This window comes from Entamoeba invadens, assembly GCF_000330505.1.
Source record: "Entamoeba invadens IP1 unplaced genomic scaffold scaff_1105074724629, whole genome shotgun sequence".
NCBI lineage: Eukaryota > Evosea > Mastigamoebida > Endamoebidae > Entamoeba > Entamoeba invadens.
In genome coordinates, this window is record NW_004440426.1 from 993,281 (window position 1) to 1,011,791 (window position 18,511).

Below are 18,511 nucleotides of genomic sequence, written 5' to 3' on the forward strand. Positions count from 1 at the left end.
GAAAGTTCAAGAGTGACTCTGAGACTATTGAGCTCAAACTCAACCTTTGGCATTAACTCCAAGACCACATCGATCACGACTCGACTGTTCCAGAAAATGGAAATCAACGAACACACTGCCATCTCCACTCCGACATTGCTCTCCAATTTTAGATGACCCTTCAACAGACAACTTTATTAATGGATTGCCCCCTGTTGCCGTGTCACCAGGGACTCAGTTTGCAGACTTTGAAATAGCTGAGATATTGGGAAGTCGAAGAAAAGGAGATAAACAAAGTGGGAAGACACCCGAACAGGACTTTGTGCTCGACGACCAATTAAGTGTGAGCGAGCTCAGGTGTTCCAACCCCGGGATATGTTAAACGTATAGTGCGATTGTACATTAAATGTTTCTGTATTGTTGTGTCTCTCATTTGTAAATAAGAAGGGATTGTCTGGGTGATGATAATTGGGTATAACCCACTTCACTCCTTTTATGTACTAGTTGGTATTAATAATTATAATACAGTTTTAAGGTTTATTTTTGGCGATCAAAATCTTTGCCTCTAAAACGTCAAAACATGATAAGAAGTTGATTATCATTCGGCTTTTATTTTATAGAGTCGGTCTTGTTTTCAATAGTAAAACAGCATTTTATAATAAGCAGTCGTTTTACTTCTATCTATTTGTGTTTTTGGTACTTGACATAACTATAGATTGTAAGTAAATGTACTATTTTATATAATATAATTTCATTGCAGTTTTTTTTGGTTTCATTTATTAAAGTAAAATAAACTAAAAATATTGTTTTGAATCAAAAAATTATAATTACTAAAAGATATTCTAATTCAGTTCCAAAAAAGTGAGAAAAATCAAGAAATATACCAAAAATTTCAACCAATACATGACTGGTTTTTTACTTCTAATGTATTTAATAATAATGTAACTAAAATATACCATATATTTTAACACTTAAAAATGTTTTTGAAACTGAACATTTTAAGATTTTTTTAAATTGTTATTTTATTATTTAAATTAATTAAATTTTTTGATTAAAAAGTTTCACCCATTTGGAACGGTGAAGCATTTATCAGAGCCACTTAACTGTTTATTAGGTAGTTATTACAACTTAAATTATGATATCGAATATTGAATAAGTTATATGATGATTATGTTTTTGCTGAGACTTTTTTATCTGAGGCCTTAATTGTATTATACTTATTGTAATAAATTTAATTATAAAAACTACTTACAAGTGAAGAAGTAATAAATAACACATAACAAGTTAATTAATTTTTTCTGGTTTTATAATACTAAATAATTATTAAAACTTAATAATAATAATATTGAATAAAAAATTTATATTATAATCTAAGTCTTGATATAATTATTAAGTCTATTATATAATAATTTATAATAGTTTAACCATAACTTATCTACACTGTAAATTAATCGAAGAAATTAACATCAGGCATAACCATGAATACTGAGTTGACAAAGCCTAATAACCTATTTCTATACAGTTCTGGGTTGATAACAGTGGGACTTTCTCCAAGAGCAATGATCTTTTTGACAAAGCTTTCAATTTGTTTGTCCCAAGTGAATGTCCTCAAGAAGTCGATAATCCCCACACATATCTGTTGTGTCATTTCGTCTCTCCCAACAATCAAAGAGTAGTCCATAATATCCCCTTTTTCTAACATCTTAGTGTCTTCGATGATCAGATCCATCATATCTTCCTTTTTCGCTTTGTCTATTACAATCGGCTTCTTCGAAAGCGAATTCACTAAATTCCCGTCCAACCCCACTTTCATTTCGTCCTCATCTAAGGTCCGTTTCTTCAATGTTCCTTTGAGATCATACGTTTTGTTAGGGTGTTGCCCATAAAACACATTCTCCATAACTAGAAATGTGATCTTCTCGATTTTCGTCGACCCAATTTTCATTCCCGCCGTGAAAACTCCCAAGTTGCGCACTAACAGACTCTCGTGGTGGGTTTTCATATATCGAAAGTACCCGGGACCATTCAACAAAAACGCCTTAAGCTCAACAGTTTGCATCTCTTTCAATAAGAACCGCTCGTCGTAACTCTTATAGAAGTCGCTTTTACTCTTACCGCCAGACGTCGTAGTTTCTAATATAAAAGCAATTGATTTAATAAATTCGTCTTCGTAGGTATTGCTCTGGTCAACAACGTCTGCGGCATGGTACTTCCCATAACACAAATTTCTCAACATCAGAAATTGTGGTGCAAAATAGAGAGTAGACTCCAACACTACACTTTGTCCTCCCACCGTCTTATTAATTTTGAAATCGAAATGTGGAGTCGTCGAACTCGTCAATATACTTTCCAAAGTGTCTTCGCTAAATGTGCTCTTTGGTGTGACCTTGAATGACTTTAAAAATGTTCGATACGATTCGCTTCTATTTATTAATATATTATTATTTCAATATTGTTTCAACTAGAGATAATAATAGTAATTATCGTAATTTTAATAATTATAGTAATAATAATATAATAAATTAATAATATAATAATATAATAATATAGTAATAATAATATATAATAATAATATAATAATAACAACAAACAAAAGTGATATCGAAAATAAAACCGGAATCGCATTAGAAGATAACTTGATGAACAAATTGTCCTTCTCAAAGATCAAAGTGTCGTCCCACATGATCGATAAGTCCATTTGTTCTTCTTCAACATGTAAAACCATCACTTTCCGATTGATTGCTTTGTCAAGCGTATTGGAAGTATTTAAAAGTGTTTTTGAACCTTTAAAAGACTGCCGTGTGTTAACTAAGTCTTGTGGTGTTTTGAAAGGTAAAAGCCGATCGGGGGAATCCTTTTCTTCGCTCTTAAAACTGTTCACTTCATTGCATTTCTTGCGGAAGACTTCGGGTGGAATTTCCGCTTGTAATATTTCATATATCTTCGACGTTTCGACAAAAAACTCTTTTTGCAATCTGACAAGCTGAGAAAACGTGATTTTGACAAGAATTTTCCCAAGAAATTTTGTTTCCATCTCATTCAGCATGTTGTAGAGATTGTGCCGTGTCTCAAAGGACTTTTGGACAGTTGGAATGATTTTTCGCATTGCCATAATCTCTTTCGACATTTTCCCCATCGTTTTTGTCATTTCACTGAAATAACTTTCCTTCTCGGCGTCGGCCGTTCCGCACGATTTATCTCGGCAGATTTGAAAGGGTGAATACTTTGACGCTTCGATGTGGACTGCAACTCCATTTCCGGTGAATTCCAAGATCTGGTTTGGTCCATGTTTGCAAGCAAAGGGCGGCATCATTGGGAGTTCGAGCGAATTCGTTTTTGAAAGACCAATTAATAGTTCTGAAAGTGGTGTGTCATATAAACTGTTTCGAATTGGCCACGCTTCTGAACACAATTGACATTTGAGACATCGCGATCTGACTAAATTGAGTGATTTGTCGGGTGTCGATGTGAGTGCGGTCTTGACGTCAATCTTGTAATTTGAGAAGATGAGTGACGTTTTGTGGAACGAGATCGGAGAGTTGCAGTGTGGACACAGTTTTTGGTTCAAAAAAGGAGAGAGAAAGTCTTTGATTGAATAATTATTTGGAACTATAACGTAATTATAAAGAGAACAATTTGGGATTTTTTGGTTGGAATGAAGAAGGATACAGACAATTGTTCCCGGGTCAATTTTGGTTGTGTCCTGAGTTTCGTCAACTGAAATTGTGATTGCGTGAAGGTTAAGAAAATTGACAACGGGATCTATTTGGAATTTTTTCAATAAGGTGCCATGCATCGACATTTTTCAATTTCCTTCAAACAAGTATTTTTTGTTTTTTGATCTCATATTTGTAAATTTTTTTACTAATTTTTTTATAGTATCAATAAAGCGAAAACTAGATAAATATAATATATTTTTATATTTATATAATATTTTTCATGTAAACTATATTTTATAATAAAATATTAGATAATAAATTACATGACAATAATAAAAGAAAAATCATAATAATTTAATAATAATTCAATTAAAATATATTATCAAGTAATATTATATTTTTTAGTATAAATTATTAATTGTATTAACTCAATAGATTGACGTATATATTAAAACCCTAAATATTTACCAGATATTGTCTTTGGAAAATATAGTACTTATCTAGTAAAACTATCTAAATATTAAAAAAGCCAATAAATCAAAGGGGGGAACGATATATAAAGCCACTAAAAAAGAAGAGATCACACAATGGCCCTCGAAGCATTCACTGTTACCGCATCTGCACCACACAAGGTTGCTGCCCCAGAAGAAGCTAATGCTTTCTTTGTTCTCCAACACGCCTCACTTGAGGGTTCTGAGAGCACTCAACTCTATGCCAAGTTTGAAGAGGCCACCGTCCTCTTGTGCACCCTCTCTGCTGCTGTCCCACAGCACTCAATGAGCATCCCATTCATGACTGAAGAAGTTGAGTTCTCAGTCAAGGGTAAAGGAACCATCCACGTCATTGGAAACTTCGATATTGAAGAAGATGACTTCGGAATGGACGAGGAAGACATGGACGATATGGAAGGAATGGAAGATATGGAAGATGATGAAGAAGAAGAACCAGCCGCTCCAGTCAAGGTCGCACCAAAGAAGGAAGCCCCAAAGAAAGAGGAAAAGAAGGTCGAGAAGAAACCAGTCCCAAAGGAAGAAAAGAAACCACAACACCAAGAAAAGAAGGAAACTAAGAAGGCTGATGTCAAGGGAAAGCATGACAACAAACAACAGAACAAGAAACACGGAAAAAAGTGATTTGATTGAATTTTTACTTCGTTATGTTTTTTAGTTTATTTTTATTATATTCAATAGTAATTATAAAAACTAATAAAAACCCATTTAAAATTGTCAAATACTGTTGAGTTTTTTATATAGGTAAATAGTAAAGAGTTTGTTTTAAAGAGAAAGGACGGACATGGGGACAAAAAACGGGAAAATGAGCCAAAGAACGTTTTTGTGGTTTGTGGACGTCTTCCCGCTATTAAGGGCGTCTTCTTGTGTATAAAGACGTTTTTTATATTATTTTCATGTACGCTGCGTTTTCAAAACTATATAAAGAGTTATAATATTACTATAATTTACTACTAAAAATATAATTATTTCCAAAAATAAATCAAAGAGTGGACAAACGCTATACTACAAGTAATTTTGTAATAAATTAATGGTTTTAAAAAAAATAATGCAAATTTAAATTATTTTTCAAAGTGATAATAAAACAAAAAAAATAATTATTTTTTAAACCATTAATTTATTACAAAATTATATATTGTTAAGTGTTTGTTCATGATTGAATGTATTTTTTTATGTGAAGACAATTAGATGCACATTGACTAATTCTTTTGATGTCTTTGATGACACATCCAATGGTATTTGAAACATTCCCAAACAACAAGCCAAGTTGAACATTGTAAGGGGTGGAAGAATGTTTGAAATAACCTTTTCGTTCATCTTTTTTTAAAGTCACAATAGGCTAGTTTAAATTGGTTTTGTGTTTTAAACAAATAAGTGGATATAAAGATGTCTTTTTTCTACAAACCAAACATCACTAAGTCGAGTGGTTGTACAAGATGTGAAGAATGTGGCACATAGTAGAGAATTTTGATGTAGTTACACAACAGCAATAACTCAATCTCTTCATTGATGTGACCAGGGGTCTGTACAGTAAAAATTCTACGGTGTGTGGAGTCATGATAATTGCTTTCCCAAAATGTGTAATTTTTTTCTTTTTTCTTTTTTCTTTTTTCTTTTTTCTTTTTTCTTTTTTCTTTTTTCTTTTTTCTTTTTTCTTTTTTCTTTTTTCTTTTTTCTTTTTTCTTTTTTCTTTTTTCTTTTTTCTTTTTTCTTTTTTCTTTTCTATTTTCTATTTTCTATTTCTGGCAAAAAAAATGATGAAATTTGAAAAACAATCCACAATCAAGAAAAATACCAAAATGTATTTATTGTTTTTTTAAACACGATACGTGTAAATAAACATAAAGAAAAAATAATGTTGTGAATTTTTTAAAATCTTCTAATTGTTTTGAATTAAAACAACGCATTGTGTGTGAAAAAAACGCATAGACTTTTAGTGTGGATCAATTCTTGTCAACCTACAATTCAAGTACGTCTTTGACATCGGCCTCAATTGCTGCATTGTCTTCTGTTGATAACCTTGAAGAAAACTATTTGTTCATTATGTTATTACATAGTAGCAAAAGGTTTAAATCCATTCCAAGCCTCGAAAAATTATCATCTTGTGGTCCTCCGCCTTGAACTCTTTTGCGTCTGCAACCACATTGTTGATCTGCTCTTTTAAAATATTCCCTTGTCGTTTGTGATTGTGATCTTATTCTTCTTTTTTGTTGTCATGTCTTTAGTCGAGACATTCAGAATCCCATTTGAATCAATGTCAAATGTGAATTCAGTTTTTGGGACTTTACGTAATGCTGGCGGTATACCAACCAGCTCAAACTTCCAAAACAAGTTGTGGAATGAGGTCATTGATTTATTCATCTTCAAATATTTGATAAAGACACTAAGCTGGTTGTCTGCGTATATTGAAAAGAACTCAGACTTCCAATACCTTGTCAATTTGTTGTATTGTCGACTTGTGGAAATCGATGTTCATCTCTTCAAAACATACAGTTGTGATTGGTGTGTAGTAGTCAATATTGTTGTATATTTGGTCAAATTCAACATTCGCTGTTGCTGTATATAACATTGTTTTCTTTGTTTTCATTTTAAAAACAATATTGTCATTGTCATTGCTATTACATTGAATTGAAATGTGTTTTTTGTTATCATCTTTTAATTTTCAATGGCTTTTGAAAAAGAAAAAAGAAGAAGACGTGCATCTAACTATTCTTGAAAAGAAAAAGTTTTTGAATGGCACGAAGAACAACAAGATATTTCTGTCGTCGAAATGGTTAATGTGGTTTCAACAAAAATGAAAAGGAAAGTATCAACAGAAACAATTAAATGAATTTTTAAATCACAATTTGAAATAGACAGCAACAGAAAAAAAAACAGAAAGGTTTTTTTGCAGCCAGCGTTGGAAGAAGCGATAATCTGATTTTGGATGAATTGGTAGATTACAACACTCCAATCAACTGTCAATTATTACGTTTAATGGCAATAGATTTCTGTAAATAAATCAGATAGAAAATTTCAAATGCTTGTCAAGGTGGCTTTTTAAACTATGTTCAAGAAAATGAATTCTGTCGCCACAAGACACGGTGAAGCAAATTTTATTGATACGAACAAATATACAACTGAGTTGGATTTTTGAGACATGGAATCGAGTTGTTCAATCCAGATGATGTATGGAATGCTGATGAAACAACATTATTTCACCGCGTAATGTCCAAAAAACACTTGCAAAAAAGAGTATCAAGGCTCATGGCGTCAAAGAAAACAAAGAATGTTTGACAATTATGGTCTGTTGTTCCCTGTCAAGTGAGAAGAAAAAACTTCTCTTTATTACCAAACCAGAGACTCCACATTAGATAAGAAAATATCAAGAACTAAAAGATTACTACTTTTCACAGAAAAGCGCGTGGATGACAACAAACCCGTTTCATAAATAATTACTCCAATGAAACAAGGAACTTACCAAACTCGACAGGTTCATTTACTTGTCAGTAGACAATGCTCCTTCACATAAATTGTTGTTTTAGTTGACTGAAGGAATAAAAGATGAAACAAACTATATATACATCAAGAAGAACAACAATAATCAGCGTGTGTACAAAGTTTGTTTGACCTATATTATAGTTCAATGGCTCCCTCCCAACACCACATCATAGTTCCAACCATGTGATGTGAATATCATCAACTTTTTTAAACCCCATTACAGAACACAACCGATGGTGAGATGTATTGAATATTGGAAAAAGGCAAAAACGGATGGAAATGTTTACACAATTACCAAAATACAAATTGATGAAGCAATTTAAAATGCATTGAGCTGTTGGGAAAACAATGCAACAAAAAATAACAAATTGTTGGGCACGTGCTATGTTTAGGGATCCAACTACAAAAATATTGTTTGAAAAAAGTCAAATACAACAAGATGAAGAATATCCATTAACCTATGATATTAGAACAATTGAAACGTTTGAAGAAGTGCCACCAGTGTTGACAGGAAGAAAATGAATGGGTGACGTGATACAAACTTTGACTCAAAAACAGGTCGAAATCGAACAAATTGTTGACCAATTTAAAGATGTCGAGCAACAACTCCAGCATTTGCTCCAGACTAAACAAGAACTTAATTTGAAATGAATCTAACTTATCGGTCAAGACTCTGATTTAGGGTCCATATTTTTTCAATTTTTAATTGAGTAGTTGGTCTTTTTATTGTTTAATAGTGTATGGCCGCAATGTATGGCCGTATAGATCGTTGGTTGTCTTGGTTTGGTTAGAGCACTTTTGTTAAATACGAGATTAGTTTATATTATCATTTTTGGGGGGGTTAGAATAATCATAATTAATTATTTAAAATATTATATTTTGTATTATCATTTTATTTAAAGTTCAATATTTTGAAAGGAGCATGTTCTGCTTTTCTTCTCTTATCTTTTTTGATTTGATTTTTGTTTGATAATTTTTCTTTTTTTTAATTTTTATTACCAAGTCTTTACTCTCTTGGAAATTAAAACAAATTTGCATTCGACATTATTATTGCGGGTTTTAGTGCCAAAATTTTGGGAAATCATTATATTCTATCGGTGTGTAGGCCACTTTTGATTGGTCAAAACCACACATTGATATATTTTTATTGTAAAAATGTTGAAAACTTTGATATTTATTCTTTTTAAAACTTTTAATAATTATTTTTAAAAATAGTTATTGCTTTTACTTTATTGAATAATAATCGTACAGTAGCAGTAAATAAAAGGATGCTGGAGAAAGAAGGATGCTGCAATTAATTGGTCAATTTTAAATAAAAAATAAATTTTTAAATCACATTTTAAAAATAAAAAATTACACAATGACAAATTTAGCAATTGTTTTTGATAAATTAAAGTATCATTTCTTAAAGAAAAATTCAATTATACACTTTATATATTTAATTTTGAGTAAAAAGCTATAAAAAATTAAGTAAAGTGTTTTGACACAAATTACAAAAGAAATAACTTCATGGTTCATTAGCAATTTCCAGTAGTTCCTCTTCATACAATTCCAAATAATCGCACGTTTCATTTTCATTTGGTAAGTTGTCATCCAGTCTTAATTCATCAGCCGAACCATTGAAAATATTACGGTACAACATGTTCGAAATACATGTAATGTTTTCTAAGTGACTTAATACACAAGGATTTTCAGTTTGAACACATGAAGTAAAAAAGAAACATACGACATTTTGACACTTTCACTCATTTGACATCCAAAAGTATTACTGCTGTCAACAACTCCAATTCTTTCTTTTGAATTGTTTGGTGCCGTCAACTTAGTCATGATGTGTTGATCTAAAGCAATTCTTGAATCATAATAAGCACGAAATTCTTTCAATACTCTTTCAGCACTTTTCACGTCAATATAAAAACGCCATTTGTTTTCAATAAATCTTGACACCATGGCTCCTCTTTCAAAAGAAGCAATAATGTTTTTGTGTGTCGATGCCAAATCAATTGAATTGAGTATTTCTTTCACAGTTCTTAAAAGACTATCTCCATTTTCGCTCTCTTTCCTTGTTTAACTGCATCGTTTGACGTGTTTATTGAATGTGCAATTTCACACAACAACTCTTTCATTGCTTCTCCGAAATGTGAAAAACAAGAATCATCTGGTTGGTGACTTGCAACTGTAAATGAGCTCATGCCCCTCGGTTGTTCGTTTGCAGCAATTTGAGTCGTAAATAACGGAGTTGATGACGACTTTCCATGTTTCACACAGCCGAATAAACACAGGTCCAACGGCTGGACAAGGTGAGAAGTGTGTGGTACATAAAAATGAATCTTGATGTTGTTTGCTTCACAGATTGGGTTCAAAACAGCCAAATCATGGCCACTAAACCCATCCATGGTAATAAGAGACTGTGTTTTGATGTCGAACCCATATTTGATTTTAGTTGCTGTGATTGCTGGTACAACTCTATCACAAAACCAACGCGTAAAAATATCTTTCGTTGCGAACCCACTTTCTGAACTATAAAAACTGACATCACAGTTCAGTTTAAATAGTTCAATTGGAATGTTTTTTGTACAGACAACGGCTCCGGGACAATAAATTTGTCCAGATAACGATATCATGCACATAATTGTCGTCCTCTTTCTACTACGACTGTAACCAAGTTTTACTCTTTCAATGTCAACACTTTTTGGAACAAGAACTTTCACACTTTTCCTGTCAGCGTAGTCATCAAATCCCACCTCATCTATATTGAAAAATGATTTAAAAACGATATCAGTTAAACGTGTTATAAGAGAAGGTCTGCCAATGTAATTTCTCCCAAACAATAACTCTTTATTGTAGTAGTTAATTTGTTTACCAACAAAGCCACGATTAATATCAAACAACACGGCTAAAGTTCTGTGAGTACAATCATCGAAAAGTATGTATTTGTTATATATCAGCCCGATTTGATTTCTCAAATAAGCTCCTTTCATTTTATTTAACAAATCTACATCCATTGTAATTCTTTCAAATAATATTTTAATATTGTTTATGAATTGTTTTGTTGTGTTGGGTCTTGGTGTTAAGTTAAAATTGTTGTAATTGATTACAATTTGACTTAAATCTAAACCTGGCTGTATTTCTTTGTATGTTTTTTTGTTTGCAATATCATCAATAATATATTGATTTTCAAATACAAATTTTGGTGTTAATAATTCAGCGAGTTAAACAGGAACGACGATGTGAATGTCACAATTACCGGGTGAAAATGGATTTCCCATGTTTTCTTGTTGCATGTTTTATTTAGTTTATAGTTCCAGAGTTGTTTTGATTTTTAAATTATAACATAGTTAAAATGATATTTTTTATTAGATTTATTTTTGGACAGCATCCTATTTTTCTTGATTATTTTTAAAACAACCATTTAATATAGTACATTCAACTTCACTTTTAATTAGTTAATTGAAAAACACCTTTTCAAAACTATTTTTAAAACAGCATCCTTGTTTCTCGAGCATTCCACTAAATACTGCTACTGTACAGTCAGTCTTAAAACGTTATCTGATACTTTTTGGACAATAAAAATTGGAATATTTCGTGAAGTTTTCACAAAAACCAATCTTAATTGTTTCGGTTTTTTTTAACGCTTTACCTAATGCCCAATTTTTATACAAAATTAAACCTGTTTTTTGTTTACCAGATAACGTTAAAAGACTGACTCTAATCTATAAATATTATATCAATAATCAATTTAATTCTTTGTTATTTGTTATAATAATATAATTATTTGAATCATAAATAATTGTTTGTAAAAAAAAATATTATTATCACTTTGATTTACAATATAAGGAAATATGGGGATGCTCGAAAAAGGAGGATGCTCGTAACTATTGGTTAATTTCAATTAAAAAATAATAAAATTACTATTAATTTTAATATAAATTATTAATCAAATCAAATAATTAATAAAATGAAAAAACCAAAATAAATTTATATTAGTTATTTATTATTAATAATATTAAATTAATTAATATTTAGATTAGCATCCCACTTTTACTCAGCATCCCACTTTTTCCGTTAACTGTACTTAAATTAATAAAAAGGAAATAGTAGTATTTGAACTCTTATAAAAAAATGTCAAGTGGTTTTGTTGAATTTAAATTTAAAAATTTTGAATACACGTAATACCATGTCAGCATTATTTAATATTTTTTTGTTGGCTAAATATCCTGAATTGTCAAAATAAATGACTTAAATAAAACAATTAAACACATTACAACTACGAAGAATCATTCCATACATCATTTTTTATTCTATTGCTGTTGTCTTGTTTCAACCAAATGAAAAAGCGAAATGTCAAAAACCATAATAGTTAATTTAATTAATTATATATTATAATATAAACAAAAAGAAAAAAACAACTTTTAACACAGTGTAAAAATTGTCTTTTTTGTTTTTTTTTTATGTTTTATTTTTTAACTTTTGTTTTCAAAAAAGTAAATTTTACTGTTGTTAGCCAGTTGTTATTATAATATAATATTTTATAATATAATAAACTATAATTTTACACCAAAAAAATAAAACAAAGTAGATGCCGTTTGTTCAACATGATAAGAATAGTGTTGTGTTGGCTCTTTTTATTTAAGTTATTTTTACCAAAAAGTCCACTAATTAAAACGTTAAAAACATAGAAAATATTAGGACATTTGGCCTTTAATTTATCTTTTAATACTATAAAAAACGAGTTAGAAACTTCTCAAACTTGATTTTTTATTTCCTCCAGTTACAACTTTATTAACAATCATTCTATTATTCCCGTTCTATTACACAATTTTTTTCTTGGTTTTTTTATTTCAGTAGAAATGCCCATCGAAATAATAAATCACTGACATTTAGATGATTTTTTTAGTCTTGTAATATCAAAACTGTTCTTATCGATAATAAAAAGAGAACCCTATTCATTTATATTATGTTCCACTTCAAACTATCCCAAGAGGAATCCGACCACCTTGAACATTACACTATCAAGACTCGAGACTGCTCGTATGTTAACAACTATATTAACATTCCTTACCTTTTTAACCCAACCAACAAAGTTATCCCCAAAAACATTGTTCCAAATTTCATCACACTCTCTGGAAATGTTATGCCTTTGCTTGCCTTTTTGACAATGACATTACTCTACCCAGACTATTCCAAGCCACTTTCGCCTTTGATGAATCTCTTCATAGCATTTAGTATCGCTTGGTTTTGGGTGGCAGACTCGGTTGATGGCATCCGAGCAAGATCCTCTGGCATTTGTTCGCCGATTGGCGACTGGTTGGATCATTCATTAGACAATGTGACCTATTTCTGTTTCACTGCGTTCATCGACCACATCTTCTTATGTAACTCTGTAGCAAAGGAAATCATGATTATCATGTTTATGGTATACACTTCATACTGTGTCCAAATACAAGCCGTATACACCAACGCTATTCATTTAGGTCAAGTCAATGCGTCATGCGAAGGTATTATGGCATTCATTGGGTTAGTGATCTTCGACATCTTCGTCCCAATGCGAGACTTCTCATTGTTTGGGATTCCCGCTTTCGACTTAGTGGTGCCATGCTTGGCTGGGTTATTAGTCATTCACACAGTAGTGATGGTTACTGGGATCAAACAGAACTTCCCCGGAAATAAAGACTTTGTAGTGGAGAGTATCATATTACTGTTCAATTGTTGTGTATCACTCATTCTTGGCGCTACATTCTTCTATGTCTTCTGTAAAGAACAAACCCTAGTTAATTATATTGTCACTAATTTGTGGATATACGCATGTTCCTTGACATACATCGATATGGTCATCCAATGCAGATTGTTTGGAAGAAAGAAACCAAGTCTATTTGACTTAAAACATATCATCGCTGTCGTCATCCCTTTCATTTGTATACCGTTCTGTACCTACACAACTGCTATTGTTATTGGCGCGTTCGCAGCACAAGTCATCATGTGGACAGACTGGGTCGCTACTCTCCTCTCTATGCTCGATGGACTCAAACTTAAGTTGTTCCAAACGGAACCAACGCGATTCGCTCCAAAGAAAAACACCTCGTAAATTACTGTTAAGCTGTTCGATGGTTGTCAAATAACAAAATCAATAACAAATTCAAATGGTCATTTTTAGAAATTATAAAAATTTCAGAAATTTTTAAGAATTTAGTTATATTAGTGATTTTAAACAATACAAAACCAAAAAAACACTTGTGATTAAATTATAGTTTCTAAAATAATAAAAAACTTGAAAACAAAAACGTCAAAATAAAAACCAAAAGACTGAATTGTCATTTTTTCATTTTATATTATATTATATTTATTAAATTATAATTATAATAAAAAAATGAAAAAAAAGAGAGCGATACTTTGAGTTAAAAACAAAACTATTCAAAATCTACTTTCTTCGATAAGTTTTGATTTCTTACACAACTAATTAAATTATAAATAACAATTTATAATTAATAATAATTAATAATGACAAAAAAAATAGAAAACAAGAAATGAAATAATTGTAACTATTCTATTGTGTTAAACAAAAAAAACGCCAATCTTATTAATATTTCTTTCTTTTTAATTCCTTTTACTAAATAATGAGATTCGAAGACGTGTGTACAATGAAAACAAAAGTGCAGTGGATTATGGTTTTAGTATTTATATCGAATAATAAATTAATTATAAAAAGAATTAGTGGTGTAGTGCTCCAAATACAAAGAAACCGAAGTGAAAAAATGAGAAGCATTTAAAGGGACGCAATCTGAAAAAAAAGCAATGCAGAAGTCTCTCGTCTTATTCAAGCCAGACGCCGTTTGTATTAGACAAGCTGGTATCTACGCACTTGAGCGCTTGAGAAAAGCGATCCCCAACTTCAAACTTCTCTGTTTTGAGCCAGAGGTCGTCCCAGCCGAGTTAGCTAAACAACACTATGCCGAGCATGATGGTAAGAAGTTCTTCCCCAGTCTCATAGCATCCATTACCAATCCAAATGGTGTTGTAGTGTTAGTCATTGAAGGAGAAGATGCCGTCAAAATCATTAGAAAAGAACTTGGCCCGACCTTTGTTGAGAAAGCTATGGGCGAAGACTGCATTAGAGGAAAGTTTGGTATCACTGGTGGAGTTAATTGTTGCCATGCCAGTGATGCAGAAGAGAGTGGAAAGCGTGAGGTTGGTTTGTGGACATCATACTTCAAACTTCCTTTGGACGAACAAAAGGCGGAAAAGAACTATGAGGAATATAAAGCAAAGTATGATGGAAAGTTCCAAAGTGACGTCACACGCTTGCGAGAAATCGTTAAGAAAATCAAAGCAGACGAAGAGGAGTTCATCACTGAAATGAAAAAGATGACTGACGCAGATGATTTCCTTATTAAACAAATCCTCAGCGCAGTTATCACTAATTAAACCATTCGCCATTAGTTGTTTTACTATATTTATTTATAATACAGTAAATACTATATTATTAATTTTTATATAATACATTTTTTAATTATTACTGTATTATAATTAATTACATTAATATAAATTTTAAATAACACAAAAAATGTATTACAATTAATAGTTTTCAAATTGTTAAATAAAATTACTGTTGTTAAATCTATTTATAGAGACAAGTGAGGAATTGTTTTTGCGATGTTTTTTTACAATTGTATTAAAGAAAATAATTAAACATATTATATTTTAATAGCACATTTTTTTATGATAAATTGAGAAAAAGAATCCAAATCTTCTTGTGAGTTCGAAATTTCTTTTTACCTTGTTTTCCAAAAAGCCGAAATCAACACTGGAAAATGGCAATTTAAACCTTTTCGAACCAAATTGTCTCAACCCCAAAAACTATAAAAAAAAGCCACAAAAAGATAGTTTGATTAATAACGAACAGAAGAATCCACTTTTTTGAAATTCCAAAACAAAAAGGTGAAATTTACGTAAAAGTGCACTTCGCTCTATTTTGTCTTTTTGTTAATCAGTAAACCATAAATTATGATAAAATTATTGTTCAATGAATGAGATGAGATTTGAGAGAATCCGAAGTGGTGTGCCAGAACGAGAATTGTCTAAGAAGAATCCAAAAAGAGCAGTTGAACACCTTTGGACATTATATAATTAGAAGGTGCACTCTATGAACCTTTTAAAGTTAAACAACAAAGCGATGTACACCGCGCTCGACACTTTATCGATCCAAATCACCGCATCCTTTATCAGTGAGTTGTCTGTCGTGGAAAAGTTAACTCAAGTCAGCACCCGATACCGTCGCGCACTATTTTCGACGCGACACCCAACGCAAATTCCGTTTTGTCCACATTTCACAGAGATCTTCCCCACCATCACGTCCGTCATCATCTCCACCGACTCTATTAAGAAACTTGGTATTTTGGTGTGGCAAAGCAAGCTTCAAGGCATTGCTTCGATCAGTTTAGTGATCGACAAAGATACACCAGAAGAGGCATTAGTCATTCATCCCGCTGTCTGGCCATTGATCCATGCCATCACCATCACGGGGTTGAGAAGAACTACCAACGTGTATTTACTCATTGGCCAAATGTGTTGCTTCACCAATTTAAGGCGAATGGAACTGTGCGCCGATTTACTGTTTTACGCGGACGATTACACTATCAGGTCTGAAGAGGAGATCAAAAACTTGTTACTCTCTTCATACGTTAAAGTAATGGTGTTACAGGAGTTTGACGTGGAAGCACATAATGTCATGAAAAGCGTCTTTGGCAAGTGGAGGGGTCAGGGAATATGTTTTTTGAAGTCAAATTCTAACACTGAGTTGGTGCAACAAAGTATTAGTAACACACCAAGGAACATGATGTACTTCTTGACAAACACGAAAATCACTGACGGCGATGTCAATTTGCTCTCAACACAAATTGTGTTATACAAAAACGTCTTAAGTGGAATCACACTGTCGGTTGGGACAAAGGAAATCGCTATGTGGCGGTCGATTTTTGTGCTGTATGCGATCACCATCTTTGGCATCAGAAATTGTACGGCTGATAAGGGACACAAGATCTTTTTCAAACTTCCACTGATCAGAAGAATCGAGTTAGAAGGACAGTTAATACAAAGACCGTGGTTCTTCCAGGCTTTGGAAGAACTTGAGTATTTCGAAACAAGCATTCCAGAGCAGAAGACGTGGACATATGATATCTTCAAGACACTGAAATTGATGGAGTTGCATTGTAGTGTCGAGACGTTAACGTCATTTGTATGCCTACCAACTTAGAGGTACTCCACGTCGAATTGAAAGAAACGACCGTTTTGAAAAAGCTTTTGGAATATCGGGGAAATACAATTAAAAGACTTCTCAATGAAAAACATGATGAAGCTGAATGAAATGGTCTTACCATCGACATTGGCGTCTTTAAAGATCGAGAACGTCTGCGATAAGTACTTTGACTTATACCGCCTTCACAAGTACTCACTTCTTACAAACGTCGAAGTTTTGGACTGTGTAGACATCCCACGGATTATTCTACCAACGTCAGTCGTCAGTTTACGAATGAAAGGGTGTCCGTTACTGCGCGAAATACACAACTTGGAAGAACTTTGTTGTTTATCACGAATTGAACTGAACGACTGCAGTGGTATTGAGAGTGCAATACTACCTTTCACATTACAGAACATATTTGTCAAACATTGTGACTCGTTACCTGACATGCAACTCTCAAATCACACACAATTGACTCAACTCAAGTTATTTGGTGATGTTGAACATTTGACGATGCCAAATACGTTGTCACTTGCATCGTTGTCCCTTTCTCCATTGACTCAAAACTTGGTATTGGACAAATTCAATGAGTTGACTGCATTGGAATTATATTGCAGCACTACACAACTCACATTCCCACCAAATTTGGCGCATTTGACTATCCTCTCAATGCCTGAAATAGAAAGTTTGGACTTCTTACCAGACAAATTCCTGAAAAGACTCGAAGTACACAAAGTGCGAACCAAAAATGGGTTTGTTGTACCTACGTCTTTGATCTCATTAAAAGTGTTTGACTCGTTCATTCCAAACTTCTTTTCATTGAAGTCTTGTCAACTGTTGACTTTGTTGGAGATCGACCATTGCGATGCAATGGAGACACTCTCCCCGCCACCTATAATGCAGACATTAACACTCAAAAGTATTCCATTCCTTACTGCAATAGCACATATGCCAAATTCGGAAGTCTATGCTTTAGACATCGAAGATTGTCTGAGTCTTGAAGTGTTGCAAGTGCCGTTCTCATTGCAGAATTTGGTGTGTAAAGGGGCGTATAATTTGAATACAGTAATTAATATCGACGTTGCCAAACTGACTTCACTCGTCTTTGATTCTTGTGGAAACGTTCAAAGTTTAAGTCTACCAAGTACGTTGTGCTCAGTATGCATTAGTGGGTGTAACAATTTAAGATCACTCAACAAGATTGAGTATTTGTTCCAACTCCAATTCTTACGGGTGGTCCACTGCCCCAATTTAATGGACTTCCCCATCCCTCAGTCAGTCAGACTCTATGAAGTAAATAATTATTAATCTGTTCTAATTCATTTGTTATGTGTGTTGTTTGATGTTCAATTTCGAGTTCTTAGATCAAGTTTGAAACTTTGATGTTTTCAAAATTTCATTTTTTTGACTAAAATTTGTTGAAAAATAAAGATCTTTGGATGATTCTTTTGTTGTTAATATTAATTAAAAAATGGTTTAATAGTTCTTTTCAAATTATTATAGTAAATATCATAATAATTTATACTAATAACTATATTATTTAAATCTATCTTTTTTTTCTTAATGACATTTTCGTCTCCTGTTATTTCGTCGAAGCTTCAATTTCCATTTTTTTTACACAATATAATTAGCCTTAATATCCCGAAATAACA

At 32.2% G+C, this 18,511-nt stretch overlaps 6 protein-coding genes across 6 annotated transcripts; 5 read left to right on the forward strand and 1 right to left on the reverse strand.

Moving 5' to 3' along the window:
* Positions 1-34: 34 nt before the first annotated feature.
* Positions 35-361, forward strand: EIN_025790 (hypothetical protein; the record flags this gene model as incomplete). The annotated part of the gene is made up of 1 exon (XM_004257463.1): positions 35-361. A coding segment is annotated over one exon (327 nt), but the record flags the coding sequence as incomplete, so codon positions are not given.
* Positions 362-1,426: 1,065 nt separating this feature from the next.
* Positions 1,427-3,775, reverse strand: EIN_025800 (phosphatidylinositol-4-phosphate 5-kinase, putative; the record flags this gene model as incomplete). The annotated part of the gene is made up of 2 exons (XM_004257464.1): positions 1,427-2,402; positions 2,571-3,775. 2 exons carry the CDS (start codon positions 3,773-3,775, stop codon positions 1,427-1,429), a joined length of 2,181 nt encoding a protein of 726 aa, XP_004257512.1.
* A 450-nt stretch (positions 3,776-4,225) lies between these two features.
* EIN_025810 (hypothetical protein) lies at positions 4,226-4,771 on the forward strand (the record flags this gene model as incomplete). The annotated part of the gene is made up of 1 exon (XM_004257465.1): positions 4,226-4,771. The coding sequence occupies one exon, from the start codon at positions 4,226-4,228 to the stop codon at positions 4,769-4,771; it is 546 nt and encodes a 181-aa protein (XP_004257513.1).
* A 7,810-nt stretch (positions 4,772-12,581) lies between these two features.
* EIN_025820 (hypothetical protein) lies at positions 12,582-13,709 on the forward strand (the record flags this gene model as incomplete). Its single annotated transcript, XM_004257466.1, has 1 exon — positions 12,582-13,709. The coding sequence occupies one exon, from the start codon at positions 12,582-12,584 to the stop codon at positions 13,707-13,709; it is 1,128 nt and encodes a 375-aa protein (XP_004257514.1).
* A 707-nt stretch (positions 13,710-14,416) lies between these two features.
* EIN_025830 (nucleoside diphosphate kinase, putative) lies at positions 14,417-15,046 on the forward strand (the record flags this gene model as incomplete). The annotated part of the gene is made up of 1 exon (XM_004257467.1): positions 14,417-15,046. One exon carries the CDS (start codon positions 14,417-14,419, stop codon positions 15,044-15,046), a length of 630 nt encoding a protein of 209 aa, XP_004257515.1.
* A 748-nt stretch (positions 15,047-15,794) lies between these two features.
* Positions 15,795-18,167, forward strand: EIN_025840 (hypothetical protein; the record flags this gene model as incomplete). The annotated part of the gene is made up of 2 exons (XM_004257468.1): positions 15,795-16,849; positions 16,919-18,167. The coding sequence occupies 2 exons, from the start codon at positions 15,795-15,797 to the stop codon at positions 18,165-18,167; spliced, it is 2,304 nt and encodes a 767-aa protein (XP_004257516.1).
* Between the last annotated feature and the right edge of the window lie 344 nt (positions 18,168-18,511).